The sequence below is a fragment of the Mchenga conophoros genome, linkage group LG7 (genome assembly GCF_057382185.1).
Source record: "Mchenga conophoros isolate Kocher_MC1m ecotype Shallow Benthic linkage group LG7, M_conophoros_male_GT1.1, whole genome shotgun sequence".
Taxonomy (NCBI): domain Eukaryota; kingdom Metazoa; phylum Chordata; class Actinopteri; order Cichliformes; family Cichlidae; genus Mchenga; species Mchenga conophoros.
In genome coordinates this window covers 26265946-26290871 of record NC_140532.1, presented here as the reverse complement: position 1 = coordinate 26290871, position 24926 = coordinate 26265946, and the positions used below count along the sequence as shown (strand labels likewise).

The following is a 24926-nucleotide window of genomic DNA, read 5'->3' as shown; positions in this document are numbered from 1 at the left end:
AGTGTACCGTCTTCTGATGGCTGCTTCCAGCAGGATAAACACTGCACTTCAAAGCTCAATTGTCTGCACTCAAAAGCTCCCAAAAAACCCAAGAGCCTCTCAAAGCAAAGAAGCGACGTATTCGTCAATTGCCAAGTCAGTACCCTGATTTCAACTTAACATGCTTTTAAGTTACAGAAGATAGAAGTGAAAGATAAAGACCCACAAACAGCAGCTGCTCTACAGTCCTGGCAGAGGATGTTAAAGGAGGAAACACAGCATTTGGTGATGTTCTTGGGTGCTAAACTTCAAGCAGTCACTACAAATTCATTCATTCTTTTAATTAAAATCATGTTTGATTAATTAGGTTTGAGCCTCTGAAACTTTGGACTATGCATAGAAATGTCTGTAATTCCTCAACAGTTAATGTGGTATTTCACAAAGTCTATGTGTGTGTGTGTGTGTGTGTGTGTGTGTGTGTACCTTGTGAATTAGACCATCATCCAGCTCAGGAGTGACGTTCAGGCCATCTTCCACCGCCGACTCTCCCTGCACCAAACACAGTGACACACACGTTCCTCGGTCTGTGTGAATATCTGTGAAGAAGAAGGAGGAGGACGGTCAATCACTTCCTGCTGAGTGAGCGAAAGACAACATGAGTTGTCACATTAGAGACTGTGGCATGCTATAGCGCTGGTAGAAAGGAAGTTTATCTCATATCACACCAACCACAGAGAAACAGCCTGCCTGTTTCTCTGTGGTTGGTGTGTGAAAGCACACTTTATCTGATAAAGTTTAAAGGTTAAATAAATAAGCGAACATTAAGTGCTCAAGCTTTAAATTTACTGCAATAATAAATGAAAGTTTATGTTCTGAATTGTACCATGTGGCTCAGTGAGTGTTTACATTCATACAAATATTCTATTTAAATAATCTAATTAATGTATTAATAACAATCTTTGGTTTTTGCTACTGATAACTCTACTCAAATTATCATTAAATAATAAAATAATCCATTTTAATGCAAAGTTTTCGTTACAGAACCTCATCAGAGATGCAGTGAAATCAGTGTTTCGACTCAAAACGCATTTAAAACCACCTTCAAGCCTACAAAATGCTAATCACGTGTTATTACATGGTTTTGCATTTTGCAGCCCTGATTCAAGTGTTTGCAGGCGATCATCACTCTTCCTTATGTTTGATTGATTCAAATGTTACTATGGAATTAAACAGAAATAGCTTGAGCCGTGCTTATTACAGTGGAACTATTATAAGTGTTTCCACACATCTCCATCACATTTTACAGCACATTAAATACGAGTTCTTGAGGGTTCTGCTCAGCTGTACTGGTAGCAGGTAAACTGGTGTTAAGATCTGGTTACTTCCTTTCAAAATAAGTGGATTGACAGTCTGTAAGCCTTACCTGTACATGGTGTTATTGCGTTGTGTTCAAGACTGGGCTGTACAGGACAGAGCACATGGCTTTCTCTCTGGATCTAACAAAGAAACACAGAGGGAGAGAAAGCAGAATGAGGCTGCTGTTTGCAGTACATGAGTTTTCCTGTAAAGTTCTCTGTGCTGAGCACACAGCATTGTGCTCCGAAACAAGGATGAAGAACTAAGCGTCATCCTCAGTTCTTTGCAGAATTTTTCTCTGAGTGTTCTCAGGTGACACAATATGACACTGTCACACACAAACACGGGATCCACGCGTGACTGATGACAACAGCCGTTCACCCACGTACTGTGTGTGCTGCATCTGTGTGTTACATGTTGATCCAACACATAGAGAATGATTGTTCCACACACACAGCAGTCCAGTGTAACATAAGACCGATGTAGGAAGGCTCCTTTACTAGGGTGCAATTCTGCAATTGTTCAAACATCAGCTGCTCTGAACTGCTCAACATCCCTCCGGGACAACACTTTTCCAGCCTGCATATGTCTTTAGATTTTTAATGTTTTGGGCCATCCAGCTGACCAGTTTAGTAGCAATTTCCTTGCTACTAAATATTCCACATTCCACACTGTCAGTGAACTTATGACAAAGTGGGACTGACTGGAACATCAACTCAGTCGTGAAGTGGTCGGCCACGCAAGACTACAGATCAGGGTCAGCGGATGCTGAGGTACACAGTGCACAGTCCGCAGCTCTCTGCAGAGTCAATCACTACAGACCTGCAAACTTCATGTGTCCTTCAGATTAGCTCATAAACAGTAAGAGCTTCATGGAATGGGTTTCCACGGCCAATCAGCTGCATCCAAGCCTTACATCAAATAGCACAATGCAAAGAAGTGTTCTTTGGAGTGATGAATCACACGTCTCCATCTGGCAGTCTGATGGAGGAGTGTGGGTTTGGCGGTTGTCAGGACAACGGTACTTGTCTGTCTGTGCCAACTGTGAAGTTTGGTGGAGAGCGATTATGTTGTGGGGCTGTTAGTTCTTAGTTCGAGTGAAAGGAACACTTAATGCTTCAGCATACTAAGACATTTTGGAAATTTCATGCTCCCAACTTTGTGGGAACAGTTTGGGGATGGTCCCTTCCTGTTCCAAAATGAGTGCATAACAGTGCACAAAGCAAAGCCCGTAAAGACATGAGAGAGTTTGGTGTGGAAGAACTTGACAGACTTTCTTTATACTCGTGGCTTCTGATGGAATGTACAAGTCACAATTGTATGTTTTGTGTTTAGGGTACAGAAATAATCACTGTAAAACTGCACGATGGCGGACTGAACAAAAGACCACAAAGACCTCTCTTCTCTGATATCATCTTTAAGATAAATGTGCGTGTTTAGACAAAGGCTGACTGAAGTCTAAGGGCTGGATATTAATGTGAGTGAAGCAATGAATTGTGTAACTCCTACTACTTTTGTCACTGCTGTAGGCTGGGCCATCGCAGTGATCTCATATTTAGTTGTGTGATGGTTAATCAGTAAAGCCAATGACTCCTTTGTCTCGCTGACGACTGTCTCAATGGATCTGTTGTCTTAGCTCCATGTTTCCTGCACTGTCTATTGTCAACATGCTGCAGAAAAAGATCCACACAAAAGAGCAGCTCTCCAACATGTAGGAGACAACAGGCAGCATTTGTCACTCTGCACCCATGCAGCATATGCTGGACAGTTGTTTGGAGGGTGCACACTTGATTTAAAGTGAACACTCACTTTAAATCACCAGAGATAAGTACATTTAATGAAATGTATGAAGCATGTGAACTGTTCTATCCCAGTTTAATGAGCTTGAATAATTTACCTGTGCCAAATAAAACATATGTTTGTGTATGTCGATTGGCGATCTGTCCAGCTGATTTGAATCATCTAATGCTTTCAGTGAGTCTGAGAAAGAACATTCCTTTTTCTTGTCTTTCTTGTCTTTTCTCCCCTCGCTCCCAACCAGTTGCAGCAGATGCTGTTAGTTAAAAGTTAATAAAGGACAATCGCAGCATTGATACACTACTGACATTGATAGACTATTAGCTGTTACAGTCTGTTACATTCTGTCAGTAATAGACTGTTTCTTAATCAGCATGATCAGCATCACAGTTTTTGACACTTTACCACAACACAGATCTGTATCAGGAGCACGGAGCGCTTTCTCTCATAGTTGCACAGATCATCTCTCAGGACAGCTGACACAGCTGAGATGCTGTGTGTTAACAGCAGTGCTGTCATCTAATGCTGGGGGCTGTCACAAAGCCTGCTCTGCTCTCTCATCTCTGCTGGGAAGAGCTGATACGTAAGAAGCAAGCCAAACCAGCCCCCGGCAGCAGGATTTCATTTCTGCATCACCAAAGTAGAAGTTGGAGTTCTATTGCTCTGAAAATTGTGTGCATAGGAGTAAAAACAGAGAAACTGTAATGCAAACCATGCTTTGTGTTACTCTCTGTGACAGCATAAAGGCTGTGGGTGTGGCAATTTCACACTATCACCAAAACACTGATCATAGTGATATGTACACAAATTTTCGTATATGTGTCTGTTTGCAAAGAAGATGCCAGTGAACATGATGCACACACTCTGCCTTCTTCTCTGGACCACAGCTCATTTAAAATGGACTGAAGCAAAGTAGGAAACTGTTCTGAGGTCAGACCCTTCCAGATTGTTTTTGGAAAACATGGGCACCACATCCTCCTGACTGAAGACCAAAGGAATTAGGCACATCTGGAAAGGCTCCATCAATGCTGAAAGGTATAGACATGTTCTAAACCAACAGATAGTCCATCCAAATGACACCTTTTTTAGACGACTCTCCATATTTTGCATAACAATGCTAACCCATGTATGGCATCTGTTAAAGCATGGCCGACCTGGCCTGCTATGGCGTTATTTTTGTGACCCTCACCAACTGAGAACATCTGGAGCATCATGATAAGAAAGAAGAGACAAAGAAGAAGAAGCCAGGACAGCTGAGCAGCTAGAATCCTGCATCAACAACATCCCTCTCCCTCAAAATAACTGGCAGGTCTAAGACTTTCAACAGCAGACGAACAGTATCTGAAAGTCATGTCTTTAAGAAACAGGAAAAATCCCGTTTCTTAAAGACATGACTTTAAGTCATTTGCACAGAACATTTCTGATGATCAGAAATGTTCTCAGTGGAGGGATGGCTAGAGCAGGGTGATATGACCAAAAATATTTATCACGATATACATTTGAAAATTTGCGATAACGATATAACTGACGATATAATCGACACTAGACAAAATACTTTACAACTCCACAACTTTATTCGTGCAAAAAAAAATAAAATCAATGTGTTTTCACTTAAACAAGCAGCCGTTTTTTGCATTAAAGTTATATAAAAATTTAACAGTGCAAATGCAAATTCCTTGCTGACAGTTTAACCAAAAGGCATTTCCAGCGGAAACTGGCTGACATATCCTCAGCATAACCATGTATAATATCCACAAAACTTAAAAAGAGGTTATACACACACAATACGGTAATATTATGTTGAAGCACAGTACGTATCACTCCGCCAGGCTCCTGCCAACGATAGCCGTAATGCTCCGACAATCCATCAAGCGGTGCGGCTTCGTAGCTTAGCAAAGTCGTACTAAAACATTTGACAGATTTTCGAGCGTCGTGTACGACATGAAATCGTTTCGAGGTCAGTAAACACAACCAGAATTCATACATAAGGCGCACGGGATTATAAGGGGCACTGTCGATTTTCAGAAAAATCAAAGGATTGATTTTAAGTGTGCCGTATTTTCCAAAAAACACGGTAATAACGATGGCCAGCTAGCATGCTCTACCAAAAATAGTGCTTTGTTGTGTATCTGATGGACGAAAGCTAAACCAGTTCCACACCACTGAAGTTGCAGCATTTTTACAAACCAATTCTGGTTCATTTAACGATCCCCTTTCGCCCTTCTCATTCTCCGTCGCCGCCGTGCTTTTTCCGGCATGTGCGTATAAAAAACAAAAGCACTGCGCATGCGGGTTTTACCCATATTCTATCGCGATATTTCATTTTCTTATCGTTGCCCGACATTATACCAGTATTACCGTGAACGGTATGATATGCCCCAGCCCTTGGGGCGGCTATCAAGAAGCCATTTTTAATGAAGGGAAACAGGAGGAAAAGGCTGAGGTACCCTACATGACACAAGAACTGAACTGAAAATCTGTGGCAAGAGGTCTGATCAACCCAAATTAGATTTTTTTTAGTGTGAGTTAGGATGAGAGAAAGTGATTCTGTGGACAGGTGTCCTTCATACTAGAGCAGGGCGATATGGCCAAAAATATTTATCACGATATATATTTGAAAATTTGCGATAACGATATAACTGACGATATAATTGATGCGAGACAAAATACAACTCCACAACATTACTAGCGCAAAAAGACAACCTATCATTTAGTTTCACTTAAACAAGAAGCTGGTTTTTATGTACATTAAAGCTTTATAAAAATGTAACAGTGCAAATGCAAATTCCTTGCTGAAAGTTTAACCAAAAGGCATTTCCAGTAGAAATGGGCTGACATATCCTGAGCATAACCATGTATAATATCCACTGAAGTTAAAAAGAGGTGCTTTGCAACATTAAACTGCAGTGTGCAGTACGTATTTTTCGGACCATAAGGTGCACGGGATTATAAGGCACATTAAGCGAAACAAAGCAGTCAGATAAATCAAACTTTATTAAACTCATTCTTCTTGCTTCCTCCACTTCTGTACCATTGATTCATTAATGTTGAATTCTCTGGCAGCTGCTCTATTCCCATGTTGTTGCAGTATATTAATGACTAACCTCGTATTGTGGATGGATTATCTCAGTTGCTCTCCTGACTGAAGTTTGGTCCGTTTACAGCATCCTGCCATGCGATTGCATTTGTCTCTAACCATGAGGAACCTTAGCGTTAACTTTTATAAGTGGAAAAGTGTTAGTGTTTGTCCTCCAGCTTCACTGTTTATGTTATGCTAACGTAGCTGTGTCGCTAGCGGTCACGTAGCACAGACTGACTGAGAGATTTTTTCAGAAATCTCTCAGTCAGAACATGCAATATCATGCTTAGGTAACTAGCGAAACTAGCGAGCTAACTTCCGCTAGCTTCCTGCTAACTTCTAACTCCGTTAAATGTAATAAATTTTGTTTTCATGGATGCCTGGAAGTTAAACTTCATAGTTACACCTGGTAAAGCAGCAATGCTGATCGTTTTATTAAAGATGAAAGAATTTAGACAGTTTTTAACTCTAAGTGATGCTGCAGTGTTGTTTCACCTGAAACATACGGAGTTTAGGAACCAGATTACTCCCAGATTTAAGAGCATCTTAGTCTGACAAATACGACAATAACAACGGCCGCTTGCATGTTCTGCAAAAAAAATGTGCTTTGTCGTGTATCTGACGGACAAACACCAAACCAGTTCCACATCACTGAAGTTGCACCATTTTTACAAACCAATTCTGGTTCATCTGTTTCACTCAACAATCGGCCATGTGCGTATGAAAACAAAGGCACTGCGCATACGCGGATTACTCATATTCTATCGCGATATTTCATTTTCCTATCGTTGCCTAACATTATCCCGGTATTACCGTGAACGGTATAATATGGCCCAGCCCTACTTCATACACACTGAGAGTTTAGATCAGCAGTATCTGCAACTCACTGATTGTCATGTGTGTGCCACATCTGTGGGAGCCACAATTCTTGCTTGCTGTAGGGGATCAAATACTTCAATATTTCATTCAGTGACATGCAAATCAGATTATAACTTTTATGTAATGTTTTTTCTGGATTGTTTGTTCATATTCTGTTCTCTCCATTAAAATGAATCTGCCATAAAAGGGAAGTAAAAAAAAAAAGGGGAGTGAGCAAACTTACAAATTCAGCAGGAGATTACAGAATTATTTCCCTGAGTGTATCTACAGAGGAGGGCAGGACAGAGGGTCCAACACTGAGTGTCTGCAGTAAAACATGGTGGAGGCTCTGTCATGGTTTGGGCTGCTTTTCAGCCAGTGGTGTTCGACATCTTGTCAAAATCGATGGAATTATGAATGCAGAAAAGTACCAACAGATTTTGATCCACCGTGTAAAAACATTTGTAAAGAATCTGACTGGCAGCAGCTTCATTTTATGTAAATACAACAATGAACCCAAACACACTGCAAAAAAAGCATTCCTGGAAAGAAAAACACAAAGTGGAACACCATCAGTTATGGACTGGCCTCCCCCGGACCCCGGAACATGCATATATTTACATGGACGTTTGTTCATGTTTATAAATCACCGCACAGATTTCCTAACAAAATATAAAGAAATGAGGCGTGGCTCAAGACTTCTGCACAGCACTGTATCTAAAGTACATATATGAAGGCCATGAGTGACTGCAGGACTCTCAGCCATCAAATCACCAGCTTTTTTCCCTACCTTAATCAACAGCACATCCACAGTGGGCTCTCCTTTGGCACAGAAGCTGTACCTTCGCCTGTGCCTCTCATACATGCTGCCAGTTTCACCCTCAGCTTCTAACAATCCAGGTCTCACACACATGCTGACAGCGAAACATACTGCAGGCAAAAGCTCAGCTATCGCCCCGCTCTCCACTGTCTGTCCCGACTGCAAATCTGTCACAGCAGCAATGATGGAAACAGCCGAGGGAGGAGTACGAAGGAAAAAGTTCCAACTGGAACTTTGTGCAGTTACAGGCAGCTGATTTACTTGAGGTGAAACGAGAAAACTTCACAAAAGAAGAAAACAGTTAGTATATCCAATTAGCGACATGAGAAGAGGGAATCCAAACCAAATCCACTTAAACAAACAGTGAAAGAACAGCTAACGCAGATCAGTGTGCTCCTACTCAGAGTAATCCTCTACAGCCTGCGAGCTCTGACGAGGAGACTTCCTGCACACATCTGTTTATAACACCAGCCCCCTCTCCATCCCTCCTATCCACCCGCTTCCTTTTTCCCTCACTGCCTTCTTCCCTCTCTCTCTGTCCACTCCCTCCATCAAAGGAGCCAAATAAGAGCAGCAGAAGTGGATAAATAGTGACTATGCCCTGTGCTGAGTGACTGTGCTGAGTGATAATGTCATATGTGCTGCTGCACCCACATGCACAATCACTGCCACATCAGGGTGACGTAAACATGGAAAACAGACACCTGCAGTCAATGCCACTGTAAACGGATGAGAGGAGGAGTACACCAGGGACAGGCCCCCAATATGTTGCAAGGCTAACACAAAGAGACACACAACCGTTCACACGTACTGGACATTTTCAATCACAGTTAACCCACATGCAGACCCGTGACACAGACCCACATATGTACACACAGAGCACACAAACAGGCTTGACATTAGAGTGCTCGGTCAACACTGCACCAGCACACAGTTCCCGTGCTGAAGTTACAAAAATAAAGAAATCAAATTTATTTCTGGCATGCCTCATATTTTCAGTATTTGCTTTTTCACACTACAGTTCCCACAATGCTTTGGGTACACCTTGGGAAAAAAAATGTGCAGTATAATGAATAAGTTGGTTGAAAAACAACACGTGTGTGTGCATGTGTGTGCATGTGTTGCTGATAACATGATGAAAGTCATTTTTAATAAATTAAAGAACTCTCTCAACAACACAGAGCTAACTTATAGTCAGTAAGTGCAAGAAATCAGCACCACCTGTGACCAATCAGCAGCACACAAACACAGCGGTAACCACGGTAACAGCCGAACACCACCCAGCTCTGACAGAGTGAGAGACGGTCACATCTGGAACTTTTTATACCTACTGAAACCACACGGGGGCAACAAAGAATACCCGAAAATGAGTGAGTTCCTACAGACTGCATCAGAGAGCACACAAAGAGAACACAGGGTTCAATTTTCAATTGAATTCAGTTTTATTTATATAACGCCAAATCACAACAGCAGCCACCTCCAGGTGCTTTATACTGTTAGGTATAGACCCTACAATAATACAGAGAAACCCCAACAATCAGACAACCCACTATGAGCAAGTGCTTTGGTGATAGTGGGAAGGAAAAACTCCCTTTTATCAGAAGAAACCTCCAGGAAAACCAGACTCAGGGAGGGGGCGGCCATAAGCTGCGACAGCTGGGGACGATACGAGGAAGACAGAAAGACTTGTTGCAGGAATTGCTTCAAGATCAACCCGAGACAGTGATGAAGTTCATGTCCTCTGGATGCAGAGAGCACTCTCATCAGCACAGAAAAGCTTCCTCGTGGAATAAAGGTGATAAAGATGGTCACTTCACTACAGGGTTGAGAGGGTCAGGATTTTCCTTTAATTTGTCACCGAGCCGTACGTGTAAGATGTGAGACTGTATCAGCTCTGGCCTAACTGCATTAACAGATCTGTTAACAGAGGTTAGCAAACCTGCTACCTGATCCCAAACAAAAACTAACTCAAATGTGGACACAGTGGAACCCAGGATCCTTTAGAAAGTTGCACAAACATGATTCAATAAGTCATTTCAAAGTCCTATGATCACTTTTATGGAAAATAAATAAAAGTGCCAAACATCTGAATCAAACACATGGAAATCCAGCAGTTTCTCTAAGACTCCAAACTCGACCTGCTCATCTTCTCAACAAGGTAGCAAAGTTTTACATGAAAGCGAATAAAGCAGGGTCTCCTATACCGCTCTGTGTACTGTACCTCCCTCTTCCGTCCCTCCCTGACTCTGACATTACACCCCAGGGCAAGGTCTCAAGGTTCCCATGCCTCCCACTGTAACCTGCAGCTCTATGATACCAAACAGTGCGTCATCAGGAGTCATTAGAGAAGGATTTATATGGTGTCAAAGGAGACCGCGGCCTGGCCCGCTCTGATCTAACCCCAAAACCACAGAGAGCAAAACTAATGTTCATATGCACTGCAGGAAGGAGAGAGGAGGTGGGCTTGTGGGACCTGAGTGTGGCACTGAGCTGGTGTATTTGTCTTAGCTGCTCGGTCTCCGTGCTCCCTTGTCCGCTCTGTCAAATAACAGGGTTTTAAGGGGGTGGAGCCTTAGCTTACTCTCCAGAAAGTCTCAGTACTTCACTCCTGCAAGAGCCTGCAATGAGCACACCACATCTAGCCAGCTGCTTCGCAAAACGTTGACAGGTTCAGTGTATGCAGGTGAGACAATAGGACAGACTTGCCTGTGACACTATGAAACAGTCACTCCACTGAACAGCAGCTCACCTGCAGAGTGTGCGCGCTGTCCCAGCCTCTCTGCTCCTGCTCTGCTGCTCCTGCACACGACAGAAAACACCATCAGGTTAGCGTGGACACTCACTGGCTTTGAAAAACGCATCAGCCAGCTACAATATCATCCACAATACACAGAGCACAGCTATATTTAGAGGGTGGTGAATCAGTGATGAGAACAACAACATGAGGTGGTAGGATCAAACAGGCCAGTCATTGCACACACATTAACTCCAAAGCCTCTGAAAACAAGTAAGTGATGTCATTGTTCCAGGAAGTGCAAACACTTCACTGAAAAGTGATCAAGGTGTGTGTTTTGTATGTCAGGAACAAAACTGCAGTGGTAGGCACACGTAAAGGCTAGGTTTTTTTCTGTCCTAGCAGGGCAGAATTATGAGCCTGGGCCTCTTTCAGCTAGCTCTGGTGCTAATGCTAGCTGGGCCTCAGCACGGGTATGTTTTTAAAGTGTGAATGCTTGTATTAACTTAGCGTCGAATAGTATAATACTCGTTTAATGTCCCGCTGTCCTTCGAGGCCTTTGCTCAGTGGATCAGAATCTGGATTGGACACACACACACACACACACACACACACACACACACACACACACACACACACACACACACACACACACAGGAACAGAACTCATACCACAACCATATTTCCACCTACCTCTAGTTTTACATTTAACTGTTATGATGTTATGATGTTGATTACATCATCACGTTTCCTGGATACAATGCAAAATATAAACAGTGCCTCCGAAACCAAGAAAAGCTAATGCTTACCAACACCGCCACCATCACAACACACACACACACACACACACACCTTTTTTGGCCTGCTTCCACTCAGTCTCATTAAGAATGGAGGAATGTCGTAACTGATGCGTTCCAGTCACTCCTTCATCAGACCAGGAGAGAACTATGGAAGACTTTCACCGTCTCAATCAAGTATTCAACACTATGACTGCTCATGTGACAGCTCTTTCCAACACTAACTTATCTTTTCAAAGAGTAACTAGACCATAGACACACTCTTCAAAGGTTAAAAAGAATTTTAAAGAACATTTATGTCAGTCTAATGAATGTGGAATGAGATATTTTTGCTATGATGATTCTGTTGAAGGAAAGGAAGAGGTTTGTGGGGGAGAGGAGGATGAATGATGGTGACAGGAAGGTGACGAGGACAGGAAATAAAAGAGATCAAAGTGACAATAAGAGACATGAACAAAGATGTGTGGGTGGGTGTGTGTGTGTGTGGGGGGGGGGGTGTAGATGGAGTTACCTGTGTGGGATGCATCCTCCACTGTGAGCTTCTCCACTTCTCCTTTCTCCACCGTATCCAGACCTTCAAATACACCATCCTCAAGGTTCACACAGACACAGTCGTGAGCTTCTCTTTGGTTTGTGCCACCGTCAGCTTCAGGATGGCTTGCAGTAAGACTATTGCCATTTGCTGATGACAGAAGTTCAGCTGATTCCACAGGAGCAGTAGTTTCCTGTGGAGTGGGACTAGCTAGGGAAGCTGGGTTACTGGGGATAACAGGAAGTGCTGAACCACTCTGATGTGGCATTATAACCAGCTGTGGCTGGCTCTCCTTTCCTGGAGTGTGAGAGTGTGAGCCTGACAGGTCTGCACAGCACTCACTATCTTCTGATCTATCCTGCCACTCAGCATCTCTGCACTCCACAGAGTGACCGCCGTCTTGATCGGGGATCTCTCTTGTTTGAAAGTGCTGCTGTCCATCTCCCTCTTCAGGACAGGTCAGTGGATTCTGACAGTGGGACTGGCTCTCTCCGTCTGCCTTAGCTGTCATCACCTCTGGCAAAGGTTTGTTATCTTCTTCTTTAGGTGGTGAGTATGTAAAGACTTTGCTGTGCAGACTTTCTTTTTGAATTTCCTCTTTGGGCTGTTTTGGTAACTGAAGAGCTTCAGCACATGAAGGTAGGTCACTGTTAGCCTGATCGTCTCTGTTAGTTATACAAGATATCTCTGCAGAAGGTGCTTCCTCTGCTGTGTGAGCACACACTTGTCCTATAGATGTGATGTGGTTAGTGAGGTGAGAGTGAGAGTGTGCTGCAGGCTGGTTTTCTGTGTCAGCTCTGGCGATCAGCTGTGGAGCCAGCTGTGAGCACTGAGTCGTGCTGAGGCCGACTGCACCGCTCCCCTTAGCTAATGATGGACTGGTTCCTGCTTCTTTGCCAGCACACACTTGACTCTCTGACATATTGTCTAATAAATGTTGGCTAACTTCTATGCTAACCACTGCTGATGCTATTGCTACTGCTACAACAGCTACTGCAGCAGCAACCACATCTTCATCATAGTTCTGCTTCACCGCTCGCCCTCGCTCCATGGAGCACGCCTCTGTGGCACTGTCCTCGTCGCCACTCTGGCTTCTTTCCTCAACTCCTCCCTCTACGCCCACCCACATGTCATGTCTCATTTTCTCCGTGTGCTGCTGACCTCTCAGCATCTCAGGGGCCAAACAATGCTTTAAATATTCCCTTGCAGTGATCTCAGTGCTTCCTTCCTGAATGTGAAGGGGAGCAACATCCGCTCTATCGTCAGCTGGTACAAAAGCAGCTTCTGTGGGACGCACAGATTCAACAAGTCCTGCTGGTGTTCCTGTGGGATCCACACAGTGTCCTGGCTTTTCCTCCCTGAGCTCTGTATCCTCCGACTGTTTAACAAATTCCTTTGGATACTTGGAGTTTGCTAACTCGATCTGGATCCCAGACTCTGTGGCTGTACAAGTAACGGTCAGATCATCGTTTGGTGGCAGAGCCTCAAGATCAGCATTATCCGGTGCTGGCTGGACAGGAATGGCAGGCATCTGTGATTCCAGCTCTCCAGGGTCACGTCCTTGTGTTGCCTCCAGCTGCACACTTGTATTTATCTTTATGTGCACCGTACTGACGTCTGCTTCACCGAATTCTGAGCTCACGGTCTCATCCTCCGATGAGTCCTTTCTTCTTTCTGTGTGTGAAGCTGTAACTGGAGTGGAGTGTGCTGTCAGATGCTCAGTGTGACTGAGCTCTTCAGCCATGAAACCAGAGTCTGAGCTTGTAACATCACCGCCAGCTCCATGAGCGCTGCGGGCCTGGATCTCCGTGTGGCCGGGTAGGTGCATGGCATCGTCATCGGCTTCCTGCTTCCGGGCCGGCTCAGAATCAGGGAGGCAGCAATCGTCTGTCCTCCCAGTCTGCGTCTGTGACTGGATGCCGGGGTCTGTTGCTTCTTGGCTTTCTGACTGAATCTCTGTGTGACCCTGAGATTCTGTACTAGAGCAGGAGCTAAGTTTGGCTTCTCCACCTCCTCTCTTCCCCCTCTTCTTTCTCCTGCGTTTTTTGCTCGTTGCTAGTTTTTCTCCTCCCTCTTCAGCGCCTGCTGTTTCACAAATCCTTCTGCTGAAACTTGTCTCTCTGTTACTGGCCTCTTCTCTGTCTCCTTCCACTCCTGCCTTCTCCCAGTCTGACCTAACTTCCTCCTCTCGCTGCACTTCCCCTCTTTGTGCGTGTGGCCCATGTGACAGCGCTGGCAGGTTTCCAGCAGCATGTGACTGACTAGGAGCTGCAGACAGAGCCTGCTCTAACAGCTGTGGAGAACTAAGACCTAAAGCTTGAGGTGAGCTCGCATCGCAGTTTCTCTTCTGTGTCACTCCTTGCTCCAGTTGTCCGGGGATTCTCTCACCCGTGGTGCCACTGTCGTACCAGACTGACTGCGAGTTCACTTCTGTTCTCCCGGAATCTTCACTGGAAACTTGTCCGAAGTTTTCTTCCTCATACCAGATGGTTTTTCCGGCTGCTTCTGGTCCCATTATGCTTCTGGTCCAGCCTCCATCCCGCCATAGCACTCTCCTGCCTTTCCTTTCAGCATGTGTGGACTCGGGGCTGGCTCCCGGGTCAGATGAAGGACTTTTCTCCATAGTGCCGACTGGGCTTGGCTCCTCTTGCTCTGTCTGACTGTCCTGGGACTGCTCCTGACCCATGGCCACTGAAAGGAGACGAGCAGATTAGGGACTGCAGAACAAACAGGTCTATCACAGCTTAACTCTTAACTCTTACTCATCAAATGGATTACTCTGATCTGGATCACACACCCAGGCCAGACATTACACACCACAGCTGCATGCCGAACACATGAAACAGTCCCTGACCTGCCAGCTCAGGTCTGTGATGTCAGATGGAGCGGTTAATAGTTTGTTGAACCCCGCCTAAAACAGACACACTGCATCTACAGCAGTGAGAACAGGCCTGACACAGACTACCTGCAACGCTGTGATAAACCGCAACTTCAGACAGAGGCGAGCAGACTGATGATGAGCTGGGATGGATTTCTGACTGACCTGCTGAGCCTCATTTTCCTTCCTTCATGTATCTGAGACTGCAGCAGGTTTTGTCTTTAGTGATGATGACACAATCCCTACACAACAACGCCGCCTTAAAGAACTCATCTTTAATGTGAGCTAACAAACAACCACCGGGCTCCTTCAGCTCTGTGGAGTTCGGATCTTACTGCTCATCGTGTCTCTATCTGAGCAAGCTGTTTGCAGAGGAAACAGGACCAAACACACACACCTCAGAAAAAACCTCATAAACATGAAAAAGCTCAGATAATGTGTTTGTATGCACGTTTTCATCAAACAGCAGTTTGCACAGATGCACAGATGTCTCGTTTGTTACTCTTTGAGTCTTTAAGTAACTGAACAGCCAGAAACTCACAAGCTCATCGTTCCTTTTCTTCTCGTCTCTACACAGCCTGCACTTGTTGTTAAAGAGCGTTTCGTTTTTGCACACACCTCAGACGACGCACAGCACAATAAAGTTGTGTATTCAGTTACAGGACGTACCTGTCCCATCTGCAGCTGATTCCACTGTGATTTCTGCGCTGACACTTTGTGTGTCTCTTCCTGTCTTTGACACCAGCTTACGCATCAGCAGCTCCACTTCCTGTTTCTGGTCTTCCTGTTTATCTACGACACTGGCCGTAGGCAAGGCAACCACCTTCCTGCCAGCACACTTCCTTTCAACACCTGGTCCCAATACTGGCCTTATGGGTGATGGAGTTTCTTGTGTTCCTCCGACATTAGTCACGGTCGCCACTGCTCGTTGTCTTGGTGAGAGAGTTCCACTTCCTGTTGCTGTGCGAGGCCTCCGTGCACTTTCTCGGCTCTGGTTTCCTGAAGACTCTGCTGCAGGTCTTGTGACTTTGGCGGTTCTCTTTTTGTTTTTCTTGTTCCTCCCAGTGCGGGCAGCTGCTGTGCCCTGGTGTTCCCACCCTTTTTCCTCTCTTTGACAAAGACCTCCACTGGTACAGGATGTTTGACTGACAGCAGCCGAGTCGTCCCCTTGTGTTCTCTCCTCCAGCGAGTGGAAGCCTGAACTCTGAAAAAAGGAAAAGAAATACAAATGAATCGTATATGGAAACATGCAGAAATGACCCACGAAGCAGTTTAGCACATCGTTTGTTCAGTATGCGTGAAAGATAACATTAGCAGATGGATGGCTGTTACCCGAACGGGTGATCGAAGCTAATCTCAAAACTAACAAAAGAGTGACGTACAAAAGAGATGATCTGTCACAGCCATCAGTGCCTACAACTGCTGATAGTCATACAGCTCACTCACTCATTAAGGAAACGAAGGCTTCGCATGCCTACCACAGCAACCCACTGTATGTGGAACTGATCCCTACACTGCAAACAAGCTATCTTGGCTATCCACTCACATGTTCAGGCCAGCCATGAACTGTCAGGTGAGCTGCATAAAGTAGGTTTAAAACCTGAAGAAGAAAGGAGACACTTGTGGGAATTTTAATTTCATTTGGCCTTCACTCCTCTGGCTCACAGACCTGCAGGAAACAGCAGGTCACAGTCCAGCGTCTCACTCTTCTGGTCTGACTGTGACACCTGCTGGCTGGGACAAAGTGCTCTGTTACTTCAAGCTTTCCTGTAAGGTTTTCCACTGGGTGGATGTTATCACTTCATGGAAATCATGACGCATGCCACATATGCCACACCTGTGCAGTATAAACAGTTTAACGCTCCTCTGCTGGTCACCTGTCTAGGACAGCTGGCTCTGTATTAGCAGCAAAGCCCATATTTATGCAAGCTCACGTTGTATCCTGGAAATGATGCAGATGCATGTGTGAGCACGTTGAGCCCTGGGAGTTTCCCTTTGACCTCATTATCCCATTGTCATATTACAGAAACTGCTTAATAGCATCGCTACTCACCAAGTTACCCTATAAAAAGTTCACACACACACACACACACACACACACACACACACACACACACACACACACACACACACACACACACACACACACACACACACACACACACACAGCTATGACAATTAGAATCTAAATACAATAATGAATGAAAGCCTCATGCAGCTACAAAGTAGCAAAGAAACAAGCCAAATTCCATCAGCAGCCAGGAACAGGAAAGAGCTGCAAAAGTCTTTCTGCACACTGTGACTGTTGATGTTATCTACTCACCACGGTGGATTTGTGACCCTCCATCAGCCTCCTCAGCTCCATCACTTCCTCTGGTAAACAGCAGCGCCCCCTGCTGTCTGTCCCTGTGTCCCCCTCCCTCTGGAGGAGGAAGGTTAGGGTGTAGGTACCTACACTGGCATGGTACTGAAACACTTGACCTTTGGGGTAAACCTGCAGTGTCTCCTCAGCTTCCGCTTGAACATCTGGGAGCGTTGCATAGCTGCAATGACAACAACAACAAAAAATGAGTTTTCTTGGTTTCCTCTGTAGCGCACGTGCACAGATCCAGATACCAGGATAACAGGAAACACAGAGAAATACAACCCCAGGGCTCCTACCTGTTCACAGGAATGATTAGAACAGAAAGTAAAGTCACAACGAGGGAGGAGCTGAATCAGGAAACTGTGCAAGAGCTCAAATAAAGACACACTTCACCTCCTGTCTCTGAGACACACAACTCATCCATGCCCTCCCTAAAGAGGAGGAGCCCTAACCATGCAGCCAGATCACATCACAGAGCTCAAAGCTACTGATACACACACACACACAGACACACACACTTCGATGTGTTGTGCTCTTCTCAGGGACAAAATGAATGCCTCATGTTTCTGTGAACTCTGCCAGCTCCCTCCCTCTGATTCAAACACACAAACATTTTCCAGGAACTTGGAACGTTGCTGCTGGGACAGGATCTGATCTCTAACTCTCTAACAGGGGCCCAAACATGTTGATGTCATGTATGTGTGTATGTATGTTTTGTGTTTGGGAGAGCGGGGTCTTGCATCTACTGCTCGTCTCTTTCCTAGCACTGACTTTCTGACCCCATCAACAGGAAATCACAATCACCTGCTCTCTGATGCCTGCTGCAGGTGTCTGTCTGTTTTATATGCTGCTATTGTTGTTGTACAATCATCTGCAATACTGCCACCTACTGGGCTAGTATATGTGTATTTAGTTCTGCTGTTCTGTGCAAAAATGACGCCCTGCTCTCTGATGAATGTGCTGGGGGATAAAAGTTCTGGGTACTGTGTGTGTTTGAACACAGCTATGAACACATCATTGTCACCACGGCTTACTGCCTCACAGCCACAATGGCACTCGTGCATACACTGTGGTAACTGTGGCCTGGAAAACAGATGTTTCGAAAATGAAAAACAGTAAGGTGGGGCAACGGCACAGTTTTAGGTGGGGTTTGTTTCCTCCGAACAGTCATTTAATGCAACGCTTCAGTTCACCTGCAGACATCCAGCTGCACCGTCTCGTCCTCATCGGTGACAGAGCTGTGAGAGGCCTGGGCACACAGCAGCAAACACACAGCACCCAACTGTGTCCTCAGCTGCTACAGTCTTTGCACCACCCATTCAGTAAAGCTGCTGAGGCTTTGAAAAGGGACCCAACACTTCATCCAAAGCATGAGCTAAAAACACTAACATCATCTCTAGCTAGCATCTGTGGTGCTGCACATATTCACTGGATCCCTTTTAAATATATTAGGAGCTTGTTAGTGGAGCTCAACAGGACAATAGGATTAGTGGCCACACTGAAGACTGAGGGCAGCAGCGATGAACACACTGACCGATCACAACACAGGACAAAACACACACACTGGTGCCTTTCAGCTCCCAATGGTGGCCACCAAAGTTTTCATGCCTTTAAAAATACTAATAAAAATAAGAATAATCTCCATATTTCTCTGGCACTGAATGCAAACCAGATTTACTGAAGACAGTTCTATTTCTATTCAGTTTTATTCACAGCAGCAGTTACCTCAACACACTCTGTATTGTAAAGACCCACAGAGAAACCCCAACAATCAAAAACCACATTTGAGCAAGCATTCGGCAGCAGTGGGAAGGAAAAACTCACTTTTAACAGGAAGAACCCTCAGGGAGGGGCAGCCAACTGGACCCCTGTTGTGTGCCGGAGTGTGTACAGAAGAGTGCAGAATGTTGTCACTGTGTTTCAGTTCAAAAGCTTCTTGATAAACTCGGAGCTTTAACCTCAGTTAGTACCCGTTAATGAGCAGTACTCACTGTGTGAAGAGCTCCAGAAGTGGCTGCTTCCCTCTGCTCTTTGCAAGACATGCTGGAGCTGAACCCTGAGTGTTCGTCCTTCGCAATGCCTCCTTCCCTGCGGGCTGCTGCAGGAGGAATGTTGGTGCCGTCTTCAGACCATGACTGGCTGCGAGCTGCAGCAGGCTGGAGGGCTGCTGGTGCTCACACACAGCTGGAGAAGAAGAAACGAGAGAAAATGTGATGGTTGGATTCAACTGAAAACAGAACAGCTCCTGGTGGACAGAGAAGAATAGAGTAAGGGTGGCTGTAGCTCAGAAGTTAGAGCACGTCATCTGCTAATTGGAAGGTTGGTGGTTTGATTCCTGGCTGCTCCAATCTGCATCCCAAATATCAGCCTGCGTGCCAAAGTTGGGCAACATACTAACAACCTAAAGTTGTTCCATGAACATCTGTGAATGTTAGAAAGCACTCTTATAGAAACATGTGCTTGGGTGAATGAGGCATTTTGTATAAAACGCTTTGAGTGCTCTGATAGAAATGCACCATATAAGAGCCGGCCCATTTACCACTAACTCTGTATCTTTAAGAGACGTGTGTGTGATGAAATGTCTGAAAACAACAAGCAGAAATAGTGAAAAGGAAATGTATGTGGGTCATGTAGCAGTGCTTAGAGCATCAGGGGGGCTGCCAAACAGCAGCAGAAACAGACTTGCCTCATATTTAGTGGACCTAAAAGGCTTCATGAAATGTTTAAAGCTTCAGTGGGCAGGAAAGTACAAACACTAAACCAATGCTGACTTAGACCGTAGTGAAGATTATAACAGCAATTTGGTGCTGACTGGAAGTCACGCAGCAGGACACGGCGCTCCGCTCAACAGTGACGTTCAGTGTAAACAAGGAGAACAACGGTGCTTTTGTCTCCATTCATTCAAACTTTCATTATTAAAGCTACAAAATCATCCAACGAACCATCTGACGTTAGAGAAATCTCACTGTTAATGGCAAAGTTGAAGTATTTCGGTAGGAAAACCTGATTCATGCATCCAAGATAATTCACGCACATTCATCATGTGTAACAAGCTTGGAGCACGCAGGTGGAATTCATTGTGCACGCTCTGCACGACTGTCATGAAGTGAGTTGGGTGATTCTGAAGAGTCCTTAGTGAGCTGTGTGTGACGTTTGAGGACCACTGCTGGTGCTGTAACACAGAAAAACCTGCTAGCTCTGCTTGTGTTTACTGTTATAAACAGAGACTTTTCCTTCTGGCAGAGTGACACGCAGACTGACTGAACACGACTCAAACCTCTGTTTGCATTCTCCTCAGCCTGCTCTTGTGACCTTTTATAGAAACAAGTCTAAAAGTTTAGCTTTATTATCCAAGTGGCCTCCAACTAGGCCTTCACTGCAGTCCCTGAGTCCCTCTGGACAGTGTGTGTGCTGCTGGTATTTGGATTATTTTAATGTAATTATCTATTAAATAATATAGTTTCAAGTGCAGTTCAAGTGCTAACAGACCATATGAAAAGGCTGTGCTTCAGTTTTGGTGGATGTTAGCAGTTATCTGTGATGCATTCATACAGCCCATGAATGCAGCTCATTAAAATCTCCATCCTCTTATCGCAGTATGGAGACTTCTGGCCACAAAATTAAGATGATACCGGCTCAAGTTTTTAAAAAGCTAACTTCACAAACCCATGGCTGCGGCTACTCTATGTCCATATCTTCTTCATAGGTTACCAATGAGCTGTGGGTGCAGATTACAGCCACAGGACTTCTGTGAAGTTGCACAGCACTGGGTGTGAGCCACCAACCACAATGGCACCTGCACACCACCACAGGGAGACATTCTGTCCAGCTGGGAGGAGAGCACAGGCAGACAAAGATTATGCTGCAGGGATTACATACCCCTTATAATCTGGAAGCACATGGGCTCCCCATGGAGAGGAAGTAGCTTGTGGGTGGGACACCTGGTCTTCTTTGGTTAAGTGCTATGTTGGTGCATACTGAGATAAAACCCCTGTGCTAAAAGATGTATGAGGATCACAAGGTTCAGCTTCCTCAGACCGCCGTGGCTGCTAATCAAACGTGTGTAGTGCATGTCTGCAGGTGGAACCAGATAAACCTTCATAATATTCTGCTAAACATTCTGAAGCTGGGACGCTGTGTTGTGGGTTCTGGCTCGGCACCTTGGTGAATACAAAAAAATTAAATAGCAAACCTTTAAAATTACACAATATGCAAATGCCATCTGAGCTGGAAAAATCCGTCACCGTCTGAGAACTGGAAGAAGACTGACCCTGCAGGGGCAGCCTGTACCTGTCTGTTCTCAACCTCTTCCAGGTGAGGCTGACTCTCACTGCAGTAGTTTGCACAGAAATCATGCTCACTCACCAGGGCAGCTGCTCCAAAATGAAGCGACATCCATCCGTGTGTCGGGTCTGTTCGTGTCCGTCACTGTGACCGTTCCCTTCTGCACATCTGTGTGTGTGCTGCAGGGTGCTTGTGGTGCAGTCCTGCGGTGAGGCTGGCTGACATGCTTCAGGGCCAGGCTCTCAGCTTCCTCTGGACTCTACCACACAAACAGAGGCACACTGCTGAGCACTTCTTCAAAACTCTCAATTTCTGAGTTTCCTTCTAAATACCAGCAGCTTCAGGACCCCTCTGTCTCTTCTCACTCACCTGCTCCCGGTTCAGTAGGAATGCTTCTGTGTGCTGCACACCACACACTGCAGTCATCATTCAGATACACTCCTACAGGCTCTTTGTCAAACCTGTCAATTGTCAACTCAAGTACATCTGCTCACATCTGCCTGTTTCCTCACAGGGATGTGTGTCACACAGCTTTCTGCTGCCTAATCATCATTCTTAAACAGGATGAACAAAAAAACATCACCCTCCATTGTGGAAACTGCAAACATGGCCTGCATTTGTATAGTGCTTTTCTAGTCCCTAAGGACCCCAAAGCGCTTCACACTACATTCAGTCATTCACCCATTCACACACACATTCACACACTGGCGATGGCAAGCTACATTGTAGCCACAGCTGCCCTGGGGCGCACTGACAGAGGCGAGGCTGCCGGACACTGGCGCCACCGGGCCCTCTGACCACCACCAGTAGGCAAACATGGGGTTAGTATCTTGCCCAAGGATATTTGGCATGCAGCTAGGAGGCAGCCTGGGATCGAACCACCGACTTTCTGATTAGTGGCTGACCTGCTCTGCCACCTGAGCTACAGCCACACATGACCTGCAGCACACACTCATCACACACATGTCACAAAGGTGCCCCATGCTCCCAAACTGTGGTACCTATATTATTTTATAATATATATATTTTAAGAAATCCTTAACCATAAGATCCCTGAAACTGAATTTGTACTAGGTTTTATCTTGCTTGAGAAACAAAGTATGTTTGTTTTTACACCAGCCAATAGGGTACAGGTTTACTAGCATAGCCTCCTGACATCTGACCCACATTAAACTCATGGACTGAACACACACCCACAACCACCTACGCACACACAATGGACAAAAACAAACAAATGGCCAACTGTACCCTCATACACACAATAATAACATGGACTGAACCACCACTCACAACCACTTGCACTTTATATAGCCTCTGTACATTCTGTACAATACGATAATTATAATTCTACAACTGTTTACAACTGTTTATAACTTGCATAGTTCATATTTCTGTATAGTTTTCATATTTATATCCTGTTCATAGCCTGTACAAAGCTTGTACACCCACTACAGCCTGTACATACTTATAGTTATAGCATATTCATAACATACGGTACCTTCATATCGTGTACATTGTAACATACCCATAATAGACCCATATTTTGTACCCTCATACCTATAACAGACCCATTTCTGTAATATATCTATATTACTGCTAATATATATTTTGTAATATATCTATATTACTGCTAATATATATTTTGTAATATATCTATATTATGGCTAAAGTTAACTTTCTGGATGGATGCAAACTCTGCTCTGTCTCAGTCTCAGTGCACACAGTCTGAGAACTGAGTTGTTAATAATGTCCCTTGATGGAGGTTTCAGTCAGGTATACTTGTAGTTGTGGGTGGCAGTCATTAATAAGTAATAATCATATTAGAAATAAAACTGGCTCATGTGTACGTCAGGATTGTAAACAGGCCTGCTGCCTCACAGTGCTGACTGCTTTCTTCAACATATGAAGACGTCTGCCGCTCTCTGTTGTCAGGCACGTACAATCCAAACTTTAACACTCTTGTGCTCATATTGGAAGTGATCAGTTGCTGCAATAGTCTCACATCATTTCCATCCATCCCACCAGTCACATGACATCATGACAGGGCTGAACCAAAGGAGCTCTTTAATGCTGTTACCTGTATAAAGGAGAAGGTCTGCTGCGAGTGTGTGTCCACTGATCCATCAGGGCGAGCCAAACACAGTGTCACCAAGACCTGTTCACACACATTATGGCCTACACACACACACACACACACACACACACACACACACACACACACACACACACACACACACACACACACACACAGTCAGTTTCTGGCAGGTGATCTACATGCAGAGAACCTGATACGTGATGTGTGCTAATGTGTGATCTATGGGTGGAGTTGTCAGCAGCACATCAACAAAACCATCAAAATTATCACTCACTCACCAACAAGTTATCTACCTCAGTTCATCCATAAGACAATTAAAGAGTAAACAAATTCACTAAAGCATGAAGTATGAAGAACTGAGTACAGGAGTCTGCACTGTGAGTCTGTACAGATGGTCCCAGGCTCCAGATCCCAACCTAACGGAGCTCAAGTCTGGATTATTGGAACCAACACAGGACTGCTTCAGTGGACGGTGAAAGCAGGAGGGCTCTGTAGCAGCTCCACTCATGTGAACACACATACTTTCATCCACCTGCAAAACTTCTGCACTCTCTGTTCTGGTATTTCAAAAATCCACTCAACCAGCCGCGCGAGTGTGAGTGTGTGCATGTGCATGCATGTGTACATGTGTGTGTGTTATACCTGGACACATGGCCTGCAGTGTGACATGACTCACTCGCAGTGTACTGCTCACGTGCCTTTGTGTAGACCCAGAGAAAATCAGGTAAAAGTCTGCTTCCTTCTCTTCGTCCTCATCAAGCTGCACTGTCAGCACACAGTCTCCCTGACAGAAAACAGTGTCACAAACATGGCATCGGCGATTGACTGCAGCAATGCTCACAGATTGCTGAGAGTCAGCAAACACTACCTCACATCAGCTACTCTATCACAGATGATAGATGGAAAAACAGACCTATAAGTTTGGAAAACGCCTGTATGGCTGAAGCTAGATGATGTTTTCAAATGGTATGGCCCCTGTGCTTCACAAAAGGAACCTCACTCGAAACAGAAATGATGGCATGTGACAGATCTGGGTCTGTGCCATCTGCTGACTGTTTGGTAGTGAAGTGTGTTAGCATATTTGCTAATCGGCTGGCTAGCTGGTGTTTAAAGTGCATTTGCCACACCAGGCAAGTTTAATAAGACATTCTAGCTCCTTTACAGCTCATTATGATGCCTTATAAAAACAACAGATACTTACATAAAGCAGAGCTTCCCGTGGATTCAGTTTCATGGTGTCAGACACTAGAAGAAGAGGCAAAGCAGAGATGTAACATTCACAGTGCCAGAGGAAATACACCAGGAAGTATACCAGATCTGCAACATGAAAGGTCTGAAACAGCTGAAGTGAA

The 24926-nt window shown here is 44.9% G+C and overlaps 1 protein-coding gene across 4 annotated transcripts in view; it reads right to left on the bottom strand.

The window, feature by feature from the left end:
- Nucleotides 1-24926, bottom strand: part of LOC146570228 (uncharacterized) — a 61696-nt gene that overhangs the window by 20530 nt on the left and 16240 nt on the right. For all 4 annotated transcript variants that reach the window (XM_085283131.1, XM_085283129.1, XM_085283130.1 and 1 more), the window contains exons 2-12: nt 24776-24819; nt 24217-24358; nt 23557-23654; nt 21561-21738; nt 19187-19379; nt 17154-17373; nt 15500-16034; nt 11932-14643; nt 10639-10688; nt 1403-1475; nt 463-575 (exon numbers count right to left, since the gene is read on the bottom strand). In XM_085283131.1, the coding sequence (XP_085139257.1) occupies nt 463-575; nt 1403-1475; nt 10639-10688; nt 11932-14643; nt 15500-16034; nt 17154-17373; nt 19187-19379; nt 21561-21738; nt 23557-23654; nt 24217-24358; nt 24776-24808 (4347 nt within the window). In that variant the 5' untranslated portion in view covers nt 24809-24819. The remainder of the gene's footprint in view (nt 1-462; nt 576-1402; nt 1476-10638; nt 10689-11931; nt 14644-15499; nt 16035-17153; nt 17374-19186; nt 19380-21560; nt 21739-23556; nt 23655-24216; nt 24359-24775; nt 24820-24926) is intronic.